Source organism: Mesoplodon mirus (genome assembly GCF_964341445.2).
Source record: "Mesoplodon mirus genome assembly, chromosome: 10".
Classification (NCBI taxonomy): domain Eukaryota; kingdom Metazoa; phylum Chordata; class Mammalia; order Artiodactyla; family Ziphiidae; genus Mesoplodon; species Mesoplodon mirus.
In genome coordinates, this window is record NC_138986.1 from 32,787,616 (window position 1) to 32,813,802 (window position 26,187).

A 26,187-nucleotide genomic window follows, 5' to 3' on the forward strand; every position below is an offset into this window, starting at 1 on the left:
TAATCTTCCTATCCTGTCTCCCTTTTCCCATTTGCATTCTCTTCACAGCACTCGGGCTATGAACACACCTTGACTTTGTACAAGCAGTCATCCAGGACCTGTGCCTTCGCCTCTTTTGTTCTATCTCCTTGTAAAAAGCCATGTTTTAACCCACCCTAATTCATTGTTATTACTTGATGTGTGTTTAATACTATTTTCTTTGATTGTAAAATAATCAATGTTTAATAAAGAAAGCTTGGGGGAAAATTACATGTGCACATTAATTGTGCCCTCTTCTTTGAAACCTTAATAGATCTTGGAATTATTTACCTCCTATGAGTTGTTCCCTTAGCATTTGGGTATGCTTTATTTTTGCATTTACTATACAGTACACATTTGTCCATCCTAGCTAAAAATGAACTCCTGGGGGCTGGGTTGTGTCTGACTCATTTATACCTCTCTTAGGTTATCTATTTGAAGGCAGCCAGTGTCTATGCAGTATAACCCCGCATGTGACTTTAGTGGTGAAACCATGGGCTGTTGGAGAATTATATTTCTTTTAGAGGCAGGCCTGCTAGTCTTCTTCAAAGTACCCCAGCAGGCCATTGCTTGTGTCTAGTACCTGCTCTTGGGACATTTGAGGAGTCTCTGTTGGGCTCATTTTGTGCCTCTAGTTCACATGGAGGTGGTAGAATGTCTGCTCTGGATTAAAACCTTTGAAAAAGTCTTTTTAAGTGTTTGATGGTACCTCTATCAAGTTTCTTTTTGTTATCCTCTAATATATGAATGCTTATAACAGACTGCATGGCAATCTCTCTTGAAAGAAGACAAATCCTAGAAGGCTCTAACCATTTCGCTTTGTTTTCTCTAAGTGTTTACTTGTTTACCACAGCTTTATTTTGATGATCTTTGCAGGTATTACTTTTGAGAGGGGTAGACTGGCAGTAAGGAGAATTCTGATACGTCTCATTTTTGTTACCAAAATGTGACTCTGTTGCCTCGACTTGAATGCTTGATAACTTACAGTGGTAGAAATTTCAAGAACATCACAGAGTGTGATTTAAACTCAAGTCTTGGAAGGTTATATTCAGCTCCTGGAAAAATAAAAAAAAAATTACTTCTGTTTAAGAGGAAGAGGCAGTGTGATATAGGGTGTGTTAGAAAGAATAACCTACCTTTGTCACACTCTCTTCCTGCTTTTCTTCTGGCATGCCAATTTGTGATAAAAGCTGTTCTTCCTGCTTTTCTTCTGGCATGCCAATTTGTGATAAAAGCTGTTCTTCATGAATATATGCAGTCTACAGTGTTTGTGGGCATTTGATATATATGTAAAATGTATTGTGACATACTTGGAAGGATGATGACTGGAGGGAATTTTATTATATTTATTGTTACTTATTAATCCATAACTGCAGGAATGTGACATATCTAATATTAAACATATAATTTCACTTTTGGGAAAGAAAGAATATGTATCTTACATACTTTTAAAGAAAAATACAAAAATGAAATATACTTAGCAGGAAGACAGGTTGATGATGGAAAATAATGTATTTTCTACTTTATGTAGTGGAATTCAAATTTTTTCACTATTTGAATTGTAGAGAACCTTCTGGATTTTGGGGGGTGGGCAGGTGGGATAGAAATTTTAAAGACATTATTTAGGAGTGATTCACAAGAACCAGATGTCAGTTCTTATAATCAACATTTTGATTGAGCCAGGAACTGTGTGTTGAGGCAGTATCTGAACTTGAGCAGTTTATACTGTAAGAAAGTACATATTCTGGTGGCAGGATATGGTGTTTTTCTCAATTGTTAGAGTCCTGAGTCTGTAACCATCTGCCTGACAGCTTTTGCCTAACCTTTTGTTCCATAGCAGCTGCTTTTATAACAGAAGTAGTTTGTAGTAGCTATAGATAACCTCTGGACAACCTCAACACTGTAATTTTGAGTCTGTTTTAAAATTTCAGAAAGCCCAAATCCCCATGATTATAGCTATGTTCTTTGAGCCTTTGTAACAAGTCAGCTAGCCAAATTATTAAATAGAATGAAGGCAAATAACTCTCTTAGATATTTTCAGAGCATATTTCAGGAGCACAAACAATTTGGGGCTAGGATATTATGTGAGTAGCGCTTTCTCAATCAGCATTTGGATGAAAATCATTTATAGTAATGTCTAGAGCAATGGTTCTTCATCTTTTTTGGAGGCATATTGAGAATTCTGGAGGCATATGGACTCTGGTTCCAAAAAAAAAAAAAATCAGTATACACAATTATACTACAGTTGTTTTAAATAATTTACTTATTTCATTGGAAATTTATTCTTTCACAGAGAAATAAATTTCCAATGAAATAAGCAAATTATAACCAACGAAGCAAATTCATTAAACCCAATGAAATCAGTATATTATAGCATAATTTTGCAGAGACAGAATGCTTTATTTCAATGATTCTAGATTGCATTAAGTATAAAACAAATCAAGTTAATAGTTTTTTTCTTTTTTTTGGAAATAAATGTCTTGTCATCATATAAAAAGTCTGATTTCAAGGTAATACTAATTTTAAAAATGTTAAAATCTGTTCCTTAAAATTGAGGGAATATGGTCTAAACTTTTTTTAACCAGGAACTATGAGTCACTTATTTGAAAAAAAATTAATGGTTACTTCCATGAAGCAAAAACAAAATCGCAACTGGTCAAACAAGAAACAAAGCAAATTCTTCCCAAAATAAATTTTAATAAAAAGACTGCTTTTCTACAAAGTAATGCACATAATTTCTTTTATATATAATTCCTTTGATTTTATTTTGATAACAATTCCTGAAAACTCTGGTTCTCAAAGGCATGTGGTAGCAGCATAGAAAATTAGAATTCATATAACTTGCTTTGCTGGACACAGGCCTATCAAGACAGGCCTATCAAGAATCCTCTGAGACCCTGAGTTGAAGTCGTGTTAGGAAGTCAAGAATTGTTAACTCTCTGATTCATCTGAGTAGAAGTAACTTGAAAAAGAGTTCTCCTGAGATTTTTGCTTGTAGAGAAATTGAGAAGTTGTTGTCCTTCTCTATATCAGCATTCAATTATGGCATTCAAAAATTTGTCTAGTATTTCAATTTCTGACTCTGTGGACATGGTGGCTACTTGTCCAAAACAGCTCTGCTTGTTCTACAGCTTTAAAAAGGAAAATATTTGCTCATTCAGCTGACCAGAAGTAATTACTTTTAAATGAGCCAAACTCCTTGATTAAATTCCTCTATGAGATTATCTTGAGGGTTTTCCTTTTCTCTTAAAACAAAACAAAACAAAGAAAAACTTCCCCATGAAGTACAGTCAAACATATCTAGACATTTTGTGGAAAACTAGTGAAGCCCTGTGTAATCAAAAGGATGGTAATATTTTTCTATTATTTCTTGACACCCCCTTTTGAAAAGTTAGTGGGCAATGTCCACGCTCTGGTGATGTGGGCAATTTACATGGTTCTAGAATAGTTTTTGCCACCATTGTGTGCACATGTAGAGAGCACTAATCCATATTGACATATGAATCTAATTTCTTCACCCCAGAAAGCAAAACCAGGGGTGTTGCACAACATTCTATGTGCTCCTTCTGTAAACTGATCAATAGGACTTTTTTTTTTTTTTTTTTTTCGCGGTACACGGGCCTCACCCTGTTGTGGCCTCTCCCGTTGTGGAGCACAGGCTCCAGACGTGCAGGCTCAGCAGCCATGGTTCACGGGCCCAGCCGCTCCACGGCATGTGGGATCTTCCCGGACCGGGGCTCGAACCCGTGTCCCCTGCATTGGCAGGTGGACTCTCAACCACTGTGCCACCACGGAAGCCCAGGACTTTTTTTTCCAGTAAAATTATGCTTTACCATTTTTGGAGATATTTCTAACCTTAGAAATTTCCCAAAGGGCTTACAAAATAGAAAATTCTTCTTGGATAGCATCTATCTGTGCAGTTTTAGCAAGTATTTTGGTCAATAAAGAGAATATAACTACTCCAGGACCTACTCTAAAACTTTAAGAAATAAAATTAAAACTTAGTAATTTTAGTTAAAATAAAAACTAAAACTTCAGTAGAACTATAGTGCTTTCCTTAGATATTCAGCTTCCCGAAGTCTTCCCCAATCATTAGGACTTCTTTTACTTGACAAGGAGATAAACATTCTTTGTAATCTACTTCAGGACAAGGCTTTTGTACTGGGGCAAGTCTAAGTACTGCTATACTTCTAGATATTTCAAATTGAGTCTTGTTAATAAGCAAAATACTACCTTGCCAGAGTGTACCTACCTCTAGAATACACTTCACTCTTCTTGACTTGGTGCTCCTAAATGCAAGTGTTTGCAACACGGGTCCCACTGTATTCAGTAATGAAGAGAAAACCAAAGGAAAGTTTAGGGTCATTGCTTTTACTTATTGTGGCTAATTTCCAGTTGAGGCTTGTTTTGACGTGAGGTGGATTTACCATGAAGCTAAATGAAGTTAAACCTCCAGTCTTGCCCTTGCAAACCCCCTTCCAAAGCCCCGTGTCTAAGAAATTCTATAACTTTAGGGCCTATAAACCTAGATCTGTCTTTGCCTTAAAAAATTTATTTAATTAAAAGATAAAGGATGTTTATAATCATAACGGTCAGAGGACTTTCTATCAGCGGAAACAATTTTAGATATGATAGCATAATGGTGATGACCTTGTACGGTAGGATGTATACTGTGTCACAGTCCTCTAGTAATTTGACATAAAAAAGAAGTTTCAAAGTACCAGGAAAAAACTAGTATGTTTGAGTCTGCCTGAATGTTCCTCTACACAGCATTGCATTTACATCAGTATTCCATTTGGTTAAACACTTCACATGTGCTGTAGATGATTTTACCTGCTTAATTATCCATGTGGACTTTTTCATAAACAAAATAGAGTCAGTTCCAGGACACCTGTGACCTTTACAGTGTTTAAGCCCTCAGGCTCAATGGTCATATAAACTCAGGTTTACATGTCGTAGTTCGGCCACCTACTAGTGGGGTGACCTCACAGTTCTTATCTCTAAAGTGGGCAGAATTCTAATATTTATCTCTCAGGCTTGTTGTGACAATTAAATGAGAGACTGTGTGTACCACGTCTAGCAAAGAGCAAGCATTCGAGCGTTACGTGGTATTATTTATTGGTAGTAAACTCTTAACTGTAGGATCTTTTCCAGATGTTTGCCAAGAAGCCTAAATTAGCCTCTGGCAGTAGCAGTTAGAAATCATTCCAGGAATGGCTAGTATTTTCTCCCTGGAGGAATAGTTAAGAAAATAACTTTGAGAATAACGCAGAAATTTTTAGAGCTGTCCAGAGGGAGGGAAAAGGCTTTTTCCTTGTTGCTCCAGAGACAGAATTAGTAATAATAAAGGCAATTTCCAAGGGAGTAAGTTTACATTCTGTGTACAGAATAATTCTCCGTCACAGCTCCTTAGTACAGAATTGGCTTCCTTGCAAGCTCACAGAATTATTCCTACAAAAGCTTGATATCACATCAGGTAGGAGGTATTAGAACACTCCCTCTTCATTAGTTAATGCTGCTGTATGAATCTAGGTTTTATCACCTATGTAAATCTTTAACTTCACAGTTGATGATTAAGTTATCCAAGTTCTTGTTATATTATTATAAGTTGAGTTTAACTTGGCAGACTGAAAGGTCAGTTTTCACATTGCACTGTGTCCCTATACAGGCTTCCAATGATCTTATAGTGTTTGAGTATAAGCATTCGCCTTAGTTAATTCCATTTAAAGTGACAGAAACCAATTAAGAAAATATTAGATAAATATGTTCATCTGTTGCAGTTTTGGTACCCTGCAAATATGATTCCATACTACTAAGTAGGCTCCTAAATCAAAATATGAAAACTAGTTAATACATTCTTTGATACTACTAGCTCTGAGGCTAAGAATTTTTTTTCCATTATTTTTGAACATGGCTGTCAAATTATCTGAGGCTGCAGTGCTATCTCCATCCTATTTTTAACAACGGATTTGGGTATGTAAATTACAGCTTCCTTTTTCCTCCCTGGGTCGTCCAGTTAGTCCCATTTGAAGGGAATGAATGAAATGAATGTTTAAACTGTCTTGATGTTGTTAATTACTTTGTGAGACGTTTCATAACAGGAAAGTCTTTGGCATGCAGTGAGGGGCTTGGAATATTAACATCTTCAAGGACATTAGGTTCTCAGTGTTTGTTTAAAGTGGTTGCAGAAGAGAGTAAAATAATACCTTTTTTTTTTGTTTTTTTTCATAAAATGTATCTCTGTGAGGGAGGGTATGAGGGACAGACTAGCAAATTCTTGGTAGGGTTTTAGGTTTGAAACAAGAGTAGCCTTTCAAGAAAGCACTTAAAAAATAAATTTATATATTTTATTTAATTTTGGCTGCATTGGGTTTTTGTCACCGTGCGTGGGCTTTCTCTAGTTGCAGCGAGCGGGGGCTGCTCTTCGTTGCGGTGCACAGGCTTCTCATTGCAGTGGCTTCTCTTGTTGCGAAGCGCGGGCTCTAGGCGCACGGGCTTCAGTAGTTGTGGCTCGCAGGCTCTAGAGCTCAGGCTCAGTAGTTGTGGCGCACGGACTTAGTTGCACCGCGGCATGTGGGATCCTTCCGGACCAGGGCTCGAACCCGTGTTCCCTGCATTGGTAGGCGGACTCTTAACCACTGCGCCACCAGGGAAGACCCTCAAGAAAGCATTTTGGTAGTAAGGTTTGTGTCCGTGATGGTCATAAGAAAATTCTGAAAGTGGTTTTTCATCTATTGAATACTTGAGCCTATATTTGAAGCTAAGTACACCAGGGTACAAGCCTGCCAGCTGTCTCCCTGTGACAGGCAACATTCTCAGACCAGTAACAACTGGGCTTATTAGGAGGAAAGGAGGAGGAGTCCAGAGGATTTCCATGTACCTGAAAGTTAAATTAGCAGGATTCAAATTTTATGTACCAAGCTATGTAAATCAATTTGTGCCACATTTTATTTTATGCCTCACAAAAATTAAAAAGCTTGGCTACTATGAACCCAAATATTACTTTGAGCTAGTAAAATAGTTTCATTTTGATTTACACATTGTGATTTGTTTGTTATTAAACAAACGGAGAGACTATAGCAGGCAAAGATATAACTTAATCATCATTTTGGTTAAGACTGGACAAAAGCTCCCTGTATCATAAATTTGTCTCATGAGAGCTGGCAGTGCTCATGGCTGTCAATGGGCATGTGTGACACTGACTGAGGATATAGCAAAGGAAGAAGGAAAAATAGAAAAATAAAGAAGATAAAAAGGAAGTCCAGGGAAGTAAGGGAAAGGATGGTGGGATGGAGAGAAAAACAGAGAAGAGTTTCTAAAAGCTAGAATGTATGGCCTCCCAGTAATTGTAGAAGGTAGTGATTCTTGGTTTTGTTTTGTTTTTTTAAATCTCAGAGCAGCTATGTAAAAAAGAAGGGTGAATGTGAGAATATTAATCATTTTTCCACATAAAGACATTAAAAAGAAATCATACACTCCAGTCAACTTACCTTTTGCCTCTCTTCCTGTGCTTTTCATCTTGCCTGCACTGGTAAGCATCGCATCATAGGGTCATACTGGTATGTCCGTGGGGATCACTCGTCTAATGTTACCAATTTAACTAAAAAATAAATTACTGTACTTTCTAAGGACACATTAAATTCATTCAGTTCTTTACCAATCAGCATTCACTGAACACCCACTATGTGGAAGGTGAAGGTAAGTTAGATGTGGAGGGCCCAGAAAGGAATGACAGGGGGACCAGAGAGAATGGTGTCTGGCAGAAGAGATGGAGAGACTTGTGTGGGTAAGGGAGCCAGAATGTTCAGTACTGTACACAAAGGTTTGGAACTGGTTCTGTTAGCAGTGGGGAACCAGTGGAAGTTTTATGGGGAGACATCAGTAGGGCTGTGCTTGGGTGTGCTAATAATGTGCCATGTAATTTAGAGGAGGAAGCAAGAAAATGAGTTAAAGGGTTGTTGTAAGATTGGAGTTAAGATCTTATTACAGGGTACAGAGAGGATTTAGGTAGTGGGGACAGAAAGGAGACAGTGGGTAGAGCCCAGTGGAGGTATTAGTTGATACGCAAAGGTTGACCAACTAATTGTGGAGTGTGGAGGGAGAAAGCTGTAATAAACTCTTTTTTAGGAAGACTTGTAAATGGGAGTTCACAGCAGATACCAAAGAGGATTTAAAAAAAATAATTTTTTGATACTTTAAGAGTGTGTAAGTATGAATAAAGTCTTTATTTCTCATGATCGTTTTAAATAATAAAAAAAGTACAAACAGTATGTTTATGGAATGATGACGTTGAAAACTTATTTATGAGGAAATTTAGATACAAATACTGATAGACCGTAAAAACCAACAACAAAAACCACTTCCATTCAGGCTACTAGATACATAGAGGAGTGTAGAATTTTTTAGAGGAGAAAGGACAGAAACACCTCTTATATTTTTCTTAACTTTTGCGCTTGTTTCCTTATCTACAGGACAAAGAACAGGATGGTGGTTAAAAAGAATGGAATCTAGCCTAGAATTCTGAGCAAATCTAGCTTCTGGCACAGAACAATTGTGTTATCTTAGACAAGGTACTTAATCTGCCCCTCAGCCTCACTTTCCTGCAGATGAGAATGATACCCGTGTTATAAGGTGTGTTCGTGTGTGAGAGAAACAGATGGAGGGGGGAGGGGGAGAGGAAGAAGGAGGGAAGAGGGAAGGAAGAGAGAGAGAGAATTGAACTGAATTGAATGAGACAATACATGTAAAACACCTGTCACAGAGACAGCCTGGCATATAGTAAGTGCTCAACAAATAATAGTAAGTACTTTTTTTTTTTTAAATTCTCAGCAGTGCCATTTAACGGTTTTGGTAGATGGGTCTCTTTTTGGTACTGAAGGGTATTCTGTTAAAACAAAAGGTAAACTTGGCATTTGCTATGTGAAAGAAGATGGTATTCTAGGTACACATCTTTTTTATGAAGACGTTTTAAACTCAACACAACAGGTAGCCTTTCTCTCTCTCTCTCTTGTTTTTTTAAAAAAATATTTGTTTATTTAGGCTGTGCCGGGTTTTCCTTGCAGAACGCAGGCTTAGTTGTGGTATGTGGGATCTTAGTTCCCTGGCCAGGGATTGAACCTGGGCCCCCGGCCTTGGGAGCTCGGAGTTCTAACCACTGGACCACCAGGGAAGTCCCCAGGAAGCCTTTCTTGTCACCTGTATGGCACAATTTTGCTGGGCAGGTTGATTGGGTTTTACTACGGTTAATTTTAACGCTGACCTTGAGGGGGCTAAGAAGAGCCCTTACTCCCGTTACATGAAGTAGCAGAAATTACCAGATGGAAACAGGAATTAAGAAGGGAAAAAAAGACTCTGCAGTAATTCATTGTTTCCTAACCAAGACGGCTTGTGCTTACAACGTTGAGAGGCGGCTACAACGTGGCTGTTTAATCAGATCAGAATAACTCGGGGGGTGGGAGCAACTAGTACCCCCGCCACCCCCCACCCCTTAACTGCAGCCTTTCGGACTGGGGCTGTCCCCGGGCTGCGGCCACATTCTGAGTCACCAGCCTCCCCCTTGGAGAGTCGGCGGCCCCGCCCCTCCCTTGTGAATCGCTGGCCTTGGTGGGAGGAGCCGGCCAATGCTAATGAGCCGAGTTGCCGGGAGAGCCAGGAACTTCTTTCCCCTCCTCTGTGTCAGGATCGCAGAAATTATGCCCCTTCTCTCACCATGAGCTGGCTCTCCAGTTCCCAGGGAGTTGTGCTCACTGCCTACCACCCCAGCGGCAAGGACCAGGCCCTGGGGGGGAACCATGGCAAGGGAGGGGAGGAAGCCACCACGAGGTAAGCCCGGGCACCTGAAAGCTAGAGAACAAAACAAAGCCCTCTTACCTGCTCCGGGGAAAAAAGTGACAGGGAAGTTAGTGTGGGGAGAAAGGAACCAAAAGCCACAGGTCGCGCCTAACCTCGTGCAGCAGCAGAAATCTTTGGCTGGGGTTTTCTGTACTTTGCACCTCACCTAATCCTGAAACCGCCTCTGCGATGACTGGTGAAGACTGGTGAAGACAGATAGGAAGGAACTGGGGCGATGGCTGTCAGGCTCCTTGCTCAGCAGGTGCATTTGCAAATGCTGAAAGATCAAATAACTATATTTGAAACACTTCCTGTGAGATGGAATTCTTGAATGGGCTCAAGGCCCAGCCACTGGAACTGCTGCTTGGGAACGGCGCCAACAAGCAGGAGGGCTGTTCGCTGTATTCTACAATCTGCTGTTGTTACAGTGTGATTCTTTCCCCCCTTCTTCTGGCTGAAAGCAAACTTCTTAGGCAGAAAGCCCAAGACACTGGCCTGGGGCAGTAGGTTTCACATTCTTTGGCGTATGGAGATTGTTTTGTTGGTGGGGGAGCTTTCAAAAGGTTTTGTCAGGAAGTAGTACTCTGCTGCTAGAGTGACCTGTGGTTAATGCTAAATCACTTTATAGGCGGACAGGGCGAATGTTCTATAGACCACTTAGGCGCAAAGAGTACCGTCTATCTGTGTACTTTGTTCTGTTTTTCCAAGCCTTTTTTTTTTTTTTTAACCCCCTTCCGTTCCTTAATGACCTTCTTACTAGCTGAACATTTTTACCTCCTGTCTTAGATGTAAATTGTAAATATTGGCCTAGAAGCTTGCAAACAGCAAATGCTAACCTAATAGGGTAGGATACTAAATTAGTTATCAGTAAGCACATTTCCTCCTTGATGTTTAATGTGATAATAAAACTTTCTTTGTTCTTTGTGACTTACGCTTATGCCTTAAGCTGGAATAATGCCTTCTTTCATTTGTTTTAAAATCCCCAGATGTGGAGGAGGGGAATAAAAATCAAAGGAATGGCTGTAATACTCTGCGCTAGATTCCCAGGCTGACCAGAATTTTTCCTCACATTGCAACCACCATATGTATTCCATTGACTTAATTCATTTCCAAAGATAAAAGGGATTTGCTGCTTGTGCTTTAGATGTGTTATCATTTTATTTTGTGTGAGAGGTCATAAAGTGTTTTCATCCATTTTTCTGTAGCACACTAACGAGATAGTAACCTTCAGCAGTAAGCAGACTGCAACGCCAACCCCTTACTGTCTGTAACTTGGACTCCACTTGACGGTCAAAATGGACAGAATTGTGCAGGCTTAGCACATTCTCCAGAGACTTTACTCTGGGATGGCCTGAGGATCTGAGCTGAATTTTGGATCTTGATTGTGAGAGTGCAAGAACTTAGGGACTTTGAGTCCTGACCTCTCATTTTTACCTTGAGGACTCAAACCCCAGGGATTAGTCTGCTGCAAGGTCTGTTGTCGTAGGGCTTTGCCTGGGTCTGCATATTGAGATAATGGAGCCTTTATCCGATGTTTGCGGTTTTGCAGCCTGTTGTGGGTGGCCTATACTTGAGTGGGTTGAGAGAACAAAAGAGAGGAACAGGTCATTCTGAACCGTGGCCAGAGCAGGATCATTCTCAACCTAGGCTAGCGCAAAATCGAGAGGGTGTAGGGTGGGCAGCTGCTCATACAGTGAGCGCACTCCATGGAGTGGTAGCGCCAGACCTGTTCCCAAGTGCCTCCCCCACTGGCTGCCATATTGCTTGCCCATACTGGCCCCAAATTCCTACCACTGAATTAGAGTCCTAGGCTGGAGAAGATGGGAGCCTTGGTTTGAGGGCTGGAGGGGAAGGAGAGAAAAGGGACAGTCCTTATTGGCTTTTATGCTTAAGCATGGAATCATTTATCAGATAAGCTTAGTGTTGCTTTGGGAGGCACCTTCTTTAGCCTGGAGAGGTTGAGATATTGCTATTGGGGCGGGAGGGGGATGGTGGTGGGAGGAGGGATTTGAGGGTGGGATGGGATCAGGAGCCATCCTTTAAAGATGGTGGTGAGGGGGCGGGGCACAGGGCTTTGGCTCTGGCCCGAGGTTGTCAGCTTGTACTTGAAGCATTGGCAAGCTGCCCTGAGGTGCAAGTTTTGGTGGTTGATGCCTATTTTAAAAAGCTCTTCAGAAGTCAGAACCAAACCAAAACAAACAAACTGTGAAAAAGAGACAAAAGTTAGACTCTTGTGTTCCCATCCACCTATTTAGCAGTTGTTGAAGGGAGCTCAGAAGTCTAATTTGGCTTACTGCAAGACTTTGTCTCCTAAATAATATGTACTTTGATGAATTACTTAATCAAGTGTTTAGTTCAGTAAGATGAACTCAAGTATATGCCATTTGAAAAGTATAAAGGATTATGTATATGATTTAGGATATTTATAGAAAGCATTTGAGTTTTAGCCTTGTGTTACCAGGTCCTTTTTTTAATTGTTGTTTTGGTCTTTGGGGAAGCTGTGATAGTAGGGAATTAATATTTTTGTAAGTTATCTGTTAGTCTAAAATTCCCTCCATTCCATTCCATTATCCCTCTTTATCAGGACACATTCATTGGATACCTGATTAAGGAATTCTTCCTACTCATGGTTAGACCCTCTCAAATATTTACAGAATTCTGTTTTCAATTTTTTTGGTTATATTTCTTCTTGAAAATATTAGGATTTGAAGAAATATGCTAACATTAGTTGCTCTGACTTGTGCATAGTCAAATGTTTCCAGAGGAAACCACTTTTTATGAGTAGCTATATTTATAAGACTTTATTTACGTGTTAGTTTTCAAGTAGGTTTCTTACTGTTTGCTTTTGCAAAGCAGTTTTTCAAAGAATACTGCATTTTGTCTCTTCTTACTGTTTTCCCTTGACTTTCTGGTCATTTTAAGAAAAACTATTCTGTTTGCTTCCTATCAGTTTTTGCTAATATTTGATAAATATTAATGTCAAATGGTATTTTTCTTCTCATTAACCCTTTTAACTCTAGTTTCGTCTGAGCTGTTTTTATGTCTTCTATGAGTAAATGTATAGCATTCATCCTGTAAGATCTTGTTTTGTTGACCCCATTTGCCATTGGTGTTGGGCAAGCAGAACCAAGAGGCTTGGTTTATGTCATGATGACATAAACCCTGAAAATCTGGGCTCGGGGGCTAGCCTGCGTGGGGTCACATCCCGATTGATTCTCCCACTCATTCTCAGTGTGGCCTTGGAAGGGTTATTTAAATCTCTACCTGTAAATTGAACTTCCTATTAGTGCTCACTTCACTGAGAGGATTAAGTGGGATGATCCATGTGAAGCCCATAGAACAGTGCCTGGTTTATGGCTAGCTGCTGCTTGCTCTCACACTAGATACAGAAAAGGAAAACTTATCGAGCTTTGTGGCATATCACATGTTCTTCCTCATTCCAGAAGCCTTTTCACAAATATCATTTTGTCACGTGTTAAGAAACATGGGCATGATCCTTATGCTTAACTAAAAATGGCATAACTGAAAATTAACCATTATGTAAAAGTTCAGGCCTGGAAGAGGGCTGCCATCTTCTAATGTCTTTCTTTTACGTGAATTTACAACATTAAGAAAAAAAACCTGTGTACTGTATCATGAATAGAGTTCTTTCCTTCTGAGTTTGTGTGTTATCTGAAATTATATATATTTTTGGTGAAGGAAGGATGGCAAAGAGTTGTTATATTGCAATTATGTCATAAGTGAACGACTGTTTCTTTTTATTTTTCCTAGCCTTATCATTGAAGGTGTGATTCGTCATTCTAATTTTGCAGGAGTTAGTGACCAAATGCATTTTTAACCTGTCCATATGGATAATTGTTTTCTAGATCAATCTAGTCCTCCATGTGCTGGCATAAGAGTACTTTCTAAAAACGGATTTTCTTTACCGTGTCGTTTAGAAGCCCTATTCATAATTTTCTCTTGAATTGTTAAAAGACACACCCAGTATTCTAACTGGGCAGGTCTTACCTTTATTTAGAGTTATGTGATATTTGCCTTTTAACCACCCTCATCTGTGAGGCGTGTGATTTTTGTGGGCCTGTTTAAAGTTATCTTCATGGGACTTATATTAGGTGTATGCCTGTCAAGTATAAGGATTTATAAATCTCAAGAACCCCACCTTCTTAAAAACCAAAAAACCTGCTGAAAACTTGCCTTGTCTTCCACAGTACACTTACTTCTTTCATCATCCACCTTTGTTTTTCTTTTCTAATGGGGGCTAATGCTTATTTGAAGGTTTATGATTGCTCTTTTGGTGTTTAAGTTCTTAGTACTTGTCTTGTTTTTGAGAGTGTTGCAGCATGACGAACTCACAAAAATTGATGCGTTTAACAATGCACATGATGGCTTCTGGATTGCCTGGTAATTAGGCCTAAAGGGTTTTTAATAATTGGTCCACCAAAATGAATTATTTTTTTCTCTTGTTTTAAAATTCCTCATTATCTGTACACCTGAGTATCATTTACAGGCTAGAAAAAGGACCCAGCATCCTAGAGGCCAAGGCCACACTTGTGTCAAGTGGAAGTTCCCTGTGCTCCATGGTCATGGATCTGTGAGATCTCACTCCCTTTGGTGGCCTTTGCTCTCCTACATCTTCTTGATTTGAATGCTGCCCAAAGGTCCTGAGAAGCCTCTCTACTTGTCACCCTTGTGGTGTCCCTGTGAGAGAGCTTGGAACAGCAGAAACTTGAGGCCTCCAGGCTGTTGCTTGGGTGGTGATGGGGTAGAGGATGGGGGTGGGCGGAGTTAGCAGCATGGTCTCCAAGCTTGGTTTGGGGAAGCAGGTGTGCTAGGCCGGGTGTGATGCCAGTCCTTTCCTGAACTCTCGCCTTTAGGTGATTACTGTCCTGACCTAAACCTTTCATTTCATACAGATACTCCAAGATGAAATGGTTTGTTGTCAAAGTTTTAGTCAGTATTGATCTTTAATGACTTTGTTTTACTTTTGATAAGAGGAGACAGAAAATAAGAAGTTTTCTTATTTGAGGAGAGTGGGGATAAGTAAAGGTGTTGGGGGTGCATTAGGGCAGAGGGAGCAGAAGGGATGATGTCTGGATAATTCTGAAGACAAATTCTTTTTTTCTTTTCTTTTTTTTTGGCGGTACGCGGGCCTCTCACTACTGTGGCCTCTCCCGTTGTGGGGCACAGGCTCCGGACGCGCAGGCTCAGCGGCCATGGCTCACGGGCCCAGCCGCTCGGCGGCATGTGGGATCTTCCCGGACCGGGGCACGAACCCGTGTCCCTTGCATTGGCAGGCGGACTCTCAACCACTGCGCCACCAGGGAAGCCCAGACACATTCTTTTGACTTCTGTGTTTGTTGCTGTGAGCTGGCCAAGTTTATCCCTTTTTTTTTGCAAGGAGTAAACAGAAACCATGGAGATCTGTGTGGCCAGTTACTACATCTGGAGTCTTTACTCAAGCCCGCTAAGTGTCTGAATTTTTGTGTTGGAAAAAATTGTGAAACGTCATCTCCTTGACACATGCTCTTTCGGTAGTTGCTTTTGCAAAGAACACTTGTGTCTTTAGGGAAAATGAGGTTTATTGCAGGCATCTGGGTCATAAGGAAAAGACCATATCCCCTGTCTTCTTCCCTTAGGACTGGTCACATGGCATGTTGCTCTCTTTTTGGGACTCTGTTCTTTTCTGTCCACTGGCTTTATAATCTCCTCATTTCGAGCTTGAGCTTGGCTCTCAACGGATGCCCCACCCTTGTCGCCCTCTATCATCTTACATCTCATAGCAAACGGACGGACTAATTTCAAATTTTTGAAAGGGGATCAGGTTTGCCCAGTTAATTTTTTTGAATTGTCCCAGGAAGCCTATGATTTGACCATTTGGGGTTTTTTTAGAGAAGCAGATTCTGTAGGCGGGGCAGTTTCCCTCCAAAGGCAATGTGGCATCTTTGCTAAGCTGTTCAGAACTTATTTGATTCCTCCTCTATGAAATGAGTGTAATAATGCTCGGCTTCACAAGGTTAATTTTAAAGATCCAATGTGTAGCTTTCGAAAGTATTCAAAAAAATGTGAACATCAGGAATATTATTACTAAATCATTTTCAATACAATATCTTATCTTTTCCCTGGACATTTTGCTGAACCAGAATTGTCACATCGAACTTTTGGGTTTAATTTGCACTTTCCTTTTTTGCTGCACATTAAAATGTAAGTTCCTTGAGGATGGAGATCTTGCCTTAGTTTGTCTCTTTACCTGGGTTTAGCAAAGTGCTTGACCTACTCTAGGCAGGTAATAAAAGTTTGAATGAATGAGTGTGAGAGGGAGTAGGGTGCAGTGATTACACCTACTTTGTATCATCACTTTGGAACTGGACTTTCTGGGTCAGAGTCCTGGTTCTGTCATTTAATAGCTGTGTGATCTTGGGCGAGTTATTTAATGTCATAGAGCCTCAGTTTTTTCTTTTCCTTCTGCAAACTGGGCATAGTAATACCTAACTCAAGAGTTATTATGAGGATTGAATGAGCTAGTATATGTAACATACTTAAAAGAGTGCTTGACATAAAGTACTGTGATTGTCTGTGATGATGCAGGACCGTCAAAGACCTGTGGGTGAATTAATTTGGAAATACTGTTCGAAAGCATGTTTGAAATTGATTTGTAAGTGGTTCGGAAAAGAATGCTTGCTTTAATACACATGCAGTATAACTTCTTAATTTGAAAAATAATATGTGTGGAATAAGTTTAAGATATTTATAAAAATATCTCAGATTATATTAATGTTAATAACTACTAAGAATACCAAAACAGCATCTCAAAAAGGGCTTAAAGGTATTGAACCCCTGTTAGGCACAGGTGACGTTTAAACAGCTTTTTGTAGTTTGGGTGGATATACATTTCTAAATCGTTTGTTACTCTTAATAAGATGGAAAAGTATCTTGTTTAGAGCAAGGAAAAGTTATTTGCTCGTGTTCTTCAAAGACCGAATTGACTTTAGGTTATTTGAATACTTGTAGGTAAAAGTACTGGTATATCACCATACCTAAAAGTTTTTGAAGACAGCATAGTTTTTACGCTTTTTCTCCCTTAAAATATATTTGTGTCGTTTCTGAACAACTCTCTCTCTCTTTTTTTTTTGCCCACGCACTGCAGCTTTTGGGATCTTAGTTCCCTGACCAGGGATTGAAACTGGTTGGGAAACTGCCCCCTGCAGTGGAAGCATGGAGTCCTAACCACTGGACAACCAGGGAAGTCCCTGAACATCTCTTGATCTTATAACCTAAAAGTGATGTTTCACGGAGCAGAGCTAAGCTGAGGGTGTGATCTCCATGGTCCAGATCACCACCCAGTTCCCCCTGAGCCCCATCCCCTTTCTCATGTAGTGCACACATTTAAAGACTATACTGTTGGTTTTTCTCTTCATCTTTATTATACATAATACATTAACTTTAAATGCCTACTGTGCACTGGGCCTAGGCTAGGAAACTCTGTCCCCTTAGCCAGTTCTTCTCAAATCCCTCTCATACCTGCCTTTCAAATAGCTATTAGCTCAGTAGCTCCTGCTTACGAATGGCTCACAGGATCAGGCTGTTTTGCTTCCACCTCTAAGAGACTGGGGACTTTTTTGGTGGGAGTGGGAGTAACTGGAAGAAAGAAAGAGATAGTGAACTGGAGGGAGGAGGGAGATGTATGCCAGCGAGCAATGCAGAAGCCATTTTCCATAGAGGGAAAAACAGCATACGTGGTAATCAAATCCCAGAGAGCTGTAAATTCTCCAGTCGTGCCATTCTCTGGATTCGCAGAGTTCTTTTCACCTGCTGGAAAACTCAAAGCACCATATATTTGTGGCATTGTTGCTATGGGAGAATGTGTCCTGAGTTCCCAGCAACAGGTTTTGAAATACATTTTTCAAACCTAAATAAAATTTTCAAGTAACTTGGGGGTGACTGTTCTCTGTTGCCTCTTAGGATCTTTGTGAATTGAGACGTGACAGTGATGCTGTTTTCTGCTGCCTTTAGTTTCGTCTTACTCTAGTACGGTGTCCTTCTCAAGGTACATGGGAGCCCTGCACATGCTGATACGATATGTCTTTCCACAGCCCCTGAACATGTGCCTGTCTTCCATTAGGGGGTATGCACTTGTCTAAGTTTGTCATTTATTTGGAAGATTTAGGAACATGGAAATTGATATATGTTCTTGTGACACTAGTTGAATCAGATTAGAACTGTAAAATGTAATTAACTTAATAAACTGGGAAATGCTTTAACATCATGATGCTGTGAAACTGAAGCTGTGTAGAAAAATATTGGAATTCACACTAACAAGAATTTTTGAAGTTTGGGTGGGTTGGCTGTAGAGATCTGGTTTATCTCTGAATGCTAACGTCTGTCAGATATCATCTATATTTTGAGAAAAAAAGTAAGAATTATTTATTGTTGATGAGCAGCATAAAATTGAAATCCTACCTAGAACGAGATTTGGGTAACTCAGAAAGGCATTAAAAATATGTAAATGTAGAATGTCTTAAAATTTAAATTATTTAAAAGAATCCTAACATGTATTTTAATAAACAACCGTGAAGATTTTTGCTGGGTGTATATGATAAGCCTAGAATAAAATAAATGTAAGGATTCCTGCCCTGAAGGAGCTTGCATTATAATACAGATGGATTCTGAAACAATGTTTTCAGTATCATATTTAGGAAGCCATGGCATGGTTCCCTCTTTTGAGGTATAAAACTTTAAAATAATTTGTTATTGAATAATTAAGATTTGGTTTGAGTAAGAAAAGGTGAGCTGGCAACTGAAAGTTGAAAGGAACTTTGGCTATTTATAGGTGGTCTAGAAACATGTAACTCGATCAGCTTATTCTATAATTAATGTTTTGACTAGAGTTACTAAGTGTGTGTCTTTTCATTTCTCTCTGGTCCAAATAATACTGTCAAAGCTATGGCCCGTCATCTTGATAGAAGTTATTTAGATCAAGGTAGAAGTAAATTTGTATGATGTCTTTATTTATTTTTAAGTAAATCATTGATTGTTATTTTTAAAATTTATTATATATGCTTCAGTATATCCAGGCTAAAATTCTTTTGATTTATGGCATTTTTGAATCATTCTGGATTATAGTATAACTATATAATGTCATCAGACTGGATATATTTAGGTAATTGTATATGTGTATTAATCCCTTGCTCCCATTTTTTAGAGAAAGGTTTCTATACTTAAGGATCAATAGGAGCCTGGCAGGTTATATAATACGTGAAGTGGATGATGGGAAAGTGCAGGCCTCAGAAGAATGTGGGTTTTGTGAGAAAATGTTAGCTAGAATTTTAAAAATACTGAGTAAGCCCCCCCAAATCCTGTCTGCAAGTTCGATCTGGCCCAGGTACCACCATTTGTGACCCCTATCCTGAAGGTCAAGGTGATTGTTTCAGTCGGCTGTTGCTGTGTAACATACCACCCAAAACGTAGTGACTTAAAATAACAATTTTCTCTCTTGATTCTGGAGGATCACAGTCAAGTTCTTTCTTGGGGTCCATCAAGCAAGATGGGCTGAGGCATGGGGATCATCAGAGGCTTCTTCATGCACAGGTTTGACACCTGGGCTGGTGGGTCATCTTTCTCCTTGTGCAGCTTCGCCACATGACTAGCTTGGGCTTCCTCATAGCATGGCAGAATCACAGTAGTCAGACTTCCTACATTCGTGCTGGCTTACCCTGGAGCGAGCATTCTAAGAAGTCTAGGTGGAACCTGCCAGGCTTCTTGGGGCTTGGCCTCAGAAGTTACTCAGTGCCACTTGGCCATATTCTGTTGGCCAGTTAATCATAGCCCAGCTCAAATTCAAGAGCATGGAGGAAAAGACTTCACCTCTCAGTGAGGGAATGGCTTACACATCTTGGTAAAGAGGTCATCTTTGGCAGTAAGCTACTCAGTTATCATTCCAGTCTCTGTATCTGGTCTTATTGCCAACTCCTGTATTCTGGTCTTATTGCCAACTCCTCTTAGACAGAAACCTCTCTTCCCTGGAGCTTGACTTTAAAATTCTCCACTAGTACGTGGACACATCCTATGTGCGTTTATCCTTCTGCCTTGCTTTATTAGGCAAGTTTATATTGTAGAAATTTTTCTATTTACTAAGAACATAAATGCCTCAAGGGTGGGCTTGATTTTTTTTTTTTTAATCCTAAGCACTAGATGGATTCAATACCCTGTATATAATAGGAATTCAACTATATTTGTGCATTGATGGATATTTTATATTTTGGAACGGTTGGGTTTTATGTTTGCGGGACAATTTAGTATAGAGCCTTTTTTTCTTTCCACCAGAAACAACAAAAAAAAAAACCTTGATTCTCGAAAACGTTTTTCACAAAAGTGCTAAATTTGAATTTGATTTTAGGCACAAGTGAATTTGAATTTGGAAAGAATAGAGTCCTGAGAAATTAGATCTTCCTTGTATAGAACATGTTCCCTCTATTTGATAGCAGCAGAGTTGCCAAAGGCCCTTGTTTGTTTACATCCAGTGATATTTACTCTAAGGGACTATTGGACACAGATGTAGTATTTTGGAGTACGTAATATTTTTGAGATCACATAGTACATACGGAAAACCTCCCAGAGGCTATATAAAAATTAATTGCCAGTATTTGAGTTGCTTGCTTTTTCTACTCCCAGAACGTTAGTTAAATTTAGCAGTCGTCCAATAATTCTTATCATTGCGCCTTAGCATACCTAAATAGCATCACTGTAGGGTATCCTTTCTTTCTTGTTTAGAGACATTGCTTTACTATACCAATTACTTAAATGGATTTGTCTCTTGCCATACTTCCTTCAAAGCAAAGAGGAAAATAAGTGGCTAGGACACCCTCTGAACTCTGGGTGGAGGCGGGGGGAGTGTTTTTCCCTTAAAGGAGGGAAATTTTTTTAAAATAGTACTTGAAGATTAGAACATGTATATATTTCTTTAAAAATACTTTGTATCTCCAGCTTAGAGCTGCCACTGTTTTTGTGAGAACCTGCTGCATAAATTTTAGTTATTTGTCTATAGCAATGATGGTCATGTTTTATTCGTCAGATCACTTAATTCCCAAGATTTTAAGGTCATTTAAGAAACACGTTTACATCAATTTTCCCGTCCCTATACTATTGATCGGAAATCATATCATCTCCATTTTGCAGGTAAAGGAAAGAGACTAATCCCTTTTGAGCTTAGTTTGAAGCTTGAAGCTTGAAAGCCAAGGCCAGGCTATGTGTCTTTAAAATGAAAGGCTTGTTCTAATAGCTTTTTACACATTTCAGGAGAGACTAATACTTTGTTAATCTGCTTAAAGCAAAAATTCTTTAATAAATAAGTCAAAGGAATAGAGCTCTATTTCCCAAATTGTGTGTGGAATATTGTTACTAGGTGTTCTGTTGAAAAGGAGTTTTGTGGTCTAATATTTTAGTGTAAATAAAGTTTACTGCAAGGCTCCTTGTAGCATATAATATTTTAGCTAGTATTTATGAATTGCTAAAAAAAACTGGTAGCAAGAAGCATATTTTAAATATTCTAAAGTTATTTGACCTAGGAGCCTTTTTTATTTTTTTTTATAATTTTATTTATTTATTTATGGCTGTGTTGGGTCTTCGTTTCTGTGCGAGGGCTTTCTCTAGTTGCGGCAAGTGGGGGCCACTCCTCATTGCGGTGCGCGGGCCTCTCATTATCGCGGCCTCTCTTGTTGCGGAGCACAGGCTCCAGACGCGCAGGCTCAGTAATTGTGGCTCACGGGGCTAGCTGCTCCGCGGCATGTGGGATCTTCCCAGACCAGGGCTCGAACCCATGTCCCCTGCGTTGGCAGGCAGATTCTCAACCACTGCACCACCAGGGAAGCCCCTTTATTTTTTTAATAACACTTGTTACCAATGTTCCAGAGAACACAATTTGTGAAATCCCAAAATATTGCTGTTTCTTTAAAAGTGGAAAAATGTTCAAAAATTGTATACTTTGGAGTTAGGGACATATTTTGGGCTTTTTCTGTTGTGTTGGTAGTAGTGGTAGTAATAGGTTTTTAAAAATTACCCTTCTTCTGTGGCCACTATCTGTTTTATTGATACAAGCATACCTGTAAAAATCTCCCCTTGGTGAACATATTTCCACAGTAAGAATGTTTATTGCTTTTTAATACCCAAGCTTTATAGAATATACGTCTTTTAATACAACATTTTTAAACTCATGTTTGTATAGGGAAAATATGTACATATTCCTCCAAACCCAATAACGACATTTTAAACACAAATGTGGGGGAAATAGCTCGAGTTACATTTTTAGTATAATGGGGACATCTTGAAAAACATACCCAGTGTCAATCAAGAGGATATATGCCATGTCACTGCCTGGAAACAACACTTAATCTTACTAATGGTTTGATCTTCAGTAAACAGCACTTAAGCATTTTACATTCAACATGATAGTTTGTTAATTGTGTATTGGCGTATTGCTGTGTGTTTTGTTTTGGAAAACGGGTTGAGGGTCTGGGGTAGATGTGTTATATGTTATTTTTTCTACATGAAAGAAGAGGACAACGCCAGTGTTTTTTTCAGGGAAGGATTGCTGCCAATAAATTAGAGAGGCTATCTTAACTTATTTAACAATCCAAGCAGGTAGGTGATATTACTCCCAGTTTACAAATGGAGAAATGGAGGTGGGGAGTGGTAGAGAACCTCACTTGAGGGCCTAGAGCTAAGTGGCAGGACTGGAATTTGAACCTGGGGAACCTGCTATCAGGGTCTTCTCCACTGTGCTGTTCATAGAAATTATTTGTTTCCAACTTTTCTAAGCTGAATGTGGTTTCTAGAAGTATATGCAGAGCAAGTTAAATTACAACAGAATATTTGGTTGTCTGGTAGTTTGTGTGAGTGTTTATATATATTTATATAATAAAACTCTGCTCTCTTCATATTGAGAGAAGTTTCTGTGAATCTGGATTCTCAGCAATTCACTTAGGAGTAAAATAGGCACTTTGGGAGATAACCTTAACTACTTTCAAACCCCAAGATACCATTTACTGCAATGAAGTAGTAAATAGTTTTACTAAATTCTGCCATTTAAGCAGATAATTTTGTGTGCCTTGAGGTATCTCCTGGCATTTTATGGTCAGCTATTCATGTAACTGGGGCAAATGGTATCACAGAGGAAAAGAAAAACAAATATTTATTGAGCACTCTCTGTGTTCAAAGCCCTTTAAAATGGACTTTGTTTAATCTTCATAAGGTGAGAATTACCATCCACATCTTAAGGAAGAGAAAGCTCATGTACACAGAATAACTGGTCTGAGATCGTACAGCTTGTATGTAGATCAATTCTGATTTGAACCTTGGTCATTTTCATCCTACTGACTGGTATAGCATAAGGACCATTATCGTTTTTCTCCCTTCCAAGCACATGCGTCTGAATGACAGTGGGGCCTCAGTTCAAGGGCAGGGTGTGTTCTGTGGCAGGCCCTGATCTGGGTCTTTCACAACAGCAGTCTGGACATGCCATGCTGCATTGGGGGCCGCAGGAGCCATGGGGAAGTAAAGGAGAAAGCCCCAGGCCAGGACCTCTCTTCTCTCTCCATCAGTAGGCATTTGTAAACTGGAGACTTTCTTCACATGCATTGAAAATCTCCCGGCACCAGCATGACACAGTAATAAGATGTACCTTTAAAATACTACCACCAAGACTTCCTTGGCGGTGCAGTGGTTAAGAATCTGCCTGCCAGTGCAGGGGACACGGGTTCGAGCCCTGGTCCGGGAAGAACCCACATGCCACGTAGCAACTAAGCCCTTGTGCCGCAACTACCGGTGCTCTAGAGCCCGTGAGCCACAACTACTGAGCCCGTGTGCCTAGAGCCCATGCTCCACAAGAGAAGCTGCCGCAATGAGCAGTCCGCACACCACCACGAAGAGCAGCCCCCCACTTGCCGCAACTAGAGAAAGCCGGTGCACAGCAACGAAGACCCAACGCAGCCAAAAATAAATAAATAAATAAAATTAAAAATAAATACGTTAATAAAATACAGCCACCATCACCACTGTCATTGCTATTAGGTGGTTGTATTTTTCTATAAGGGCTCAATAATCAGATTTTCCTTAGTGCTAGAAAAGTAAGACAGTAAGACAGCTGTGAGGCTACATTGTCTCCAGGTCTTCCCCAACAATCTAGGTGGTCTCAATACCCTTTCTGTCACATGAGAATTTTCCACTGAAATCCAAACGAGCCATTTTCTTTAGCTGGGAAAGTGTGGAAATGTCGCAGTTGCTAACGAACAGCTCCTTTTCACTTAGTAAAGTCATCCAAACACTTCAGGGGGCTGCAAGGACATTAAAGTCTTGGCCTACCACAGACCCAAAAGTCTCAAAATAAAATGACCTATTTGGTGTGTCAAAAGCGCTTTTGATTAAATTAGTGAAAATAAGGTGGTGAGGGCTGGCTGACTGGACAGCATATACTTAGAACTACTAGCCATGGATATTTTTTGTAGGAAATAGATTTTCTTAGTTTATAACTACTAACCAAGTGATCAACTCAACCACAGCTCTTTCTGGAGCTTCTCCACGTTTAGGCAAAGTAATTTGAAACTTGTCTGAAAGCCAAAGGTTGGGGATTACCTTATTCTTGGTCCTAAACCTAGACCTGTTCTATAAATAGATTTTGATTTCCAGGCCAAGCTGTCCCTGCATGACATGTCCCCATAAATGTCCTGTTGCCACAAATTGCTAATCTTAGCAGAAACAGAATTCTTTGTCCACTCAGAGCTTTCCTAGGATGCCATCTCAGTGCTGCTTTACCACATAGGAAAGCATGCACACATCACCGAAAGAAATCGATTTGTCTCCTAAGATTCTCTGCCTTTTAAAGCTGTCAGTACTTGACATTATACCCTTTCTCTGTACCCAGGCAAATGGTTTGCATGGAGCAATCTTCCAAAGCAGCCAAGTCTGCAGACCCAGTGCAGGGAGGAGAGGGAAGGGGGAAGGAAAATACGAACACTGTGCTGCTGAGGATACCAAGCATGATGGGATAGTCTTGAGAAACGGGCCTGCTCAGGCAAGCTTAGCTCCATGGGCAAACTGCCTCTTTTGGGGGAGAAGGAAGGAAGGAAGGGAGCATGTATTTGAAAAGAGTAAACCATTTCACGGTGTGAAAATTTGACAGAGAAGCCCAGGCTGCCCAGCCCTTGTCTCAGGCTAGTGGGTCCAGAGGCCTCAGGTTAGCGAAGGAGGGGTGCCCTGGGCTTCAGGGTCAAGAACAGAAAACTGGGCCTAGGCCTGGAAGAGGAGGAGAGCAGTTATGGAAGTAAGGGGCGATTGCTCCTGGGGCCTTACAGAGGTGCTGACTGGCAATAGAGCTGGCCTGCAGGAGCAGCCAAGAACCCAGAAGGCCACGTGGGCTGACCAGGAGTGAGAGCATTAGGCTGCTGGGCAGAGCAGTTACCAGGGCTCTTGGCCACAGGGAAGTGTGTATGCAGCCTCTCAGCAGCCTTTTGGGAGAAAACATTCGACGATGGGCAGGAGAAGATTCCCGCAGTGACATGGGCCAGGTATTCACCAGAGACTATTTATTTGTGCCTTTGTAGGGTAATTCACATCTCCTCAATTATGCTTCCTGGGGACGTGGCCAGGGAAGCGTCTCTTCAGGTATACCTTTTATTTTTAATTGATAGTACTGAAATTTTAAACTATGTCATAACATTTTGTTCTGTGAAACATTAGCCAGTCAGTTTTAAAGCTTGGAGAGAGTTGGTCTTTAAATTTCCACCTGGAATCCTAATAGTCCAAGCATTTTGAACAAGTGATCGAAAGAGTGAATTTCATTAGGACAAACTAGCTTCCTGAGCAAAATGTTAAAATGCACAAAATTCATTGAAGGTTAGATAGATCTTTCCATGGAGTTGGCTAAAGCAAAGATCTGCCTGACTGTATCTGCCCGCCCTGCTCACATCCCTATCTGCTTGCTCTTTAAGGGGAGTTCCCCAGGCTTCTAAGGACCCCATGCTGATAAGAGATGTGGCCGAAGTCTCTTTAAGGATGTAGTCCTTTGTCAAGGACTAGTTTAGGGAAAGTTTTAGTGTATTTGTGTTGCAGGTGACCATTTCTGGGTCACGGACTCCCTCCTCTCTCCCTCACACACTCGCTACTTCTTTCCTCACCTCATTTTTATTAATGAACTAAATTAAGGATTAAATCACCTGTTAAATTGTGAGGATTTTGTGCACTGCTGTAACATGCCTTATGTTACTCATCAAAGAACAGCTTAAACTGAGCCCCATCTATAAATGACCAAGATGTAATGCAATTGTTACACTGCATTTTCGTGTACCGCTA

General features: G+C 40.1%; 1 protein-coding gene across 2 annotated transcripts in view; it reads left to right on the plus strand.

Annotated features, from left to right (window-relative positions):
- The first annotated feature begins 9,644 nt into the window (after positions 1 to 9,644).
- ARHGAP18 (Rho GTPase activating protein 18) overlaps positions 9,645 to 26,187 on the plus strand; it is a 125,765-nt gene continuing 109,222 nt past the window's right edge. Inside the window, exon 1 of one of the 2 annotated variants that reach the window (XM_082634109.1) lies at positions 9,645 to 9,840. In XM_082634109.1, coding sequence (XP_082490235.1) covers positions 9,728 to 9,840 — 113 coding nt within the window. In that variant the 5' untranslated portion in view covers positions 9,645 to 9,727. The remainder of the gene's footprint in view (positions 9,841 to 26,187) is intronic. The other variant, XM_082634110.1, reaches the window with a different exon arrangement.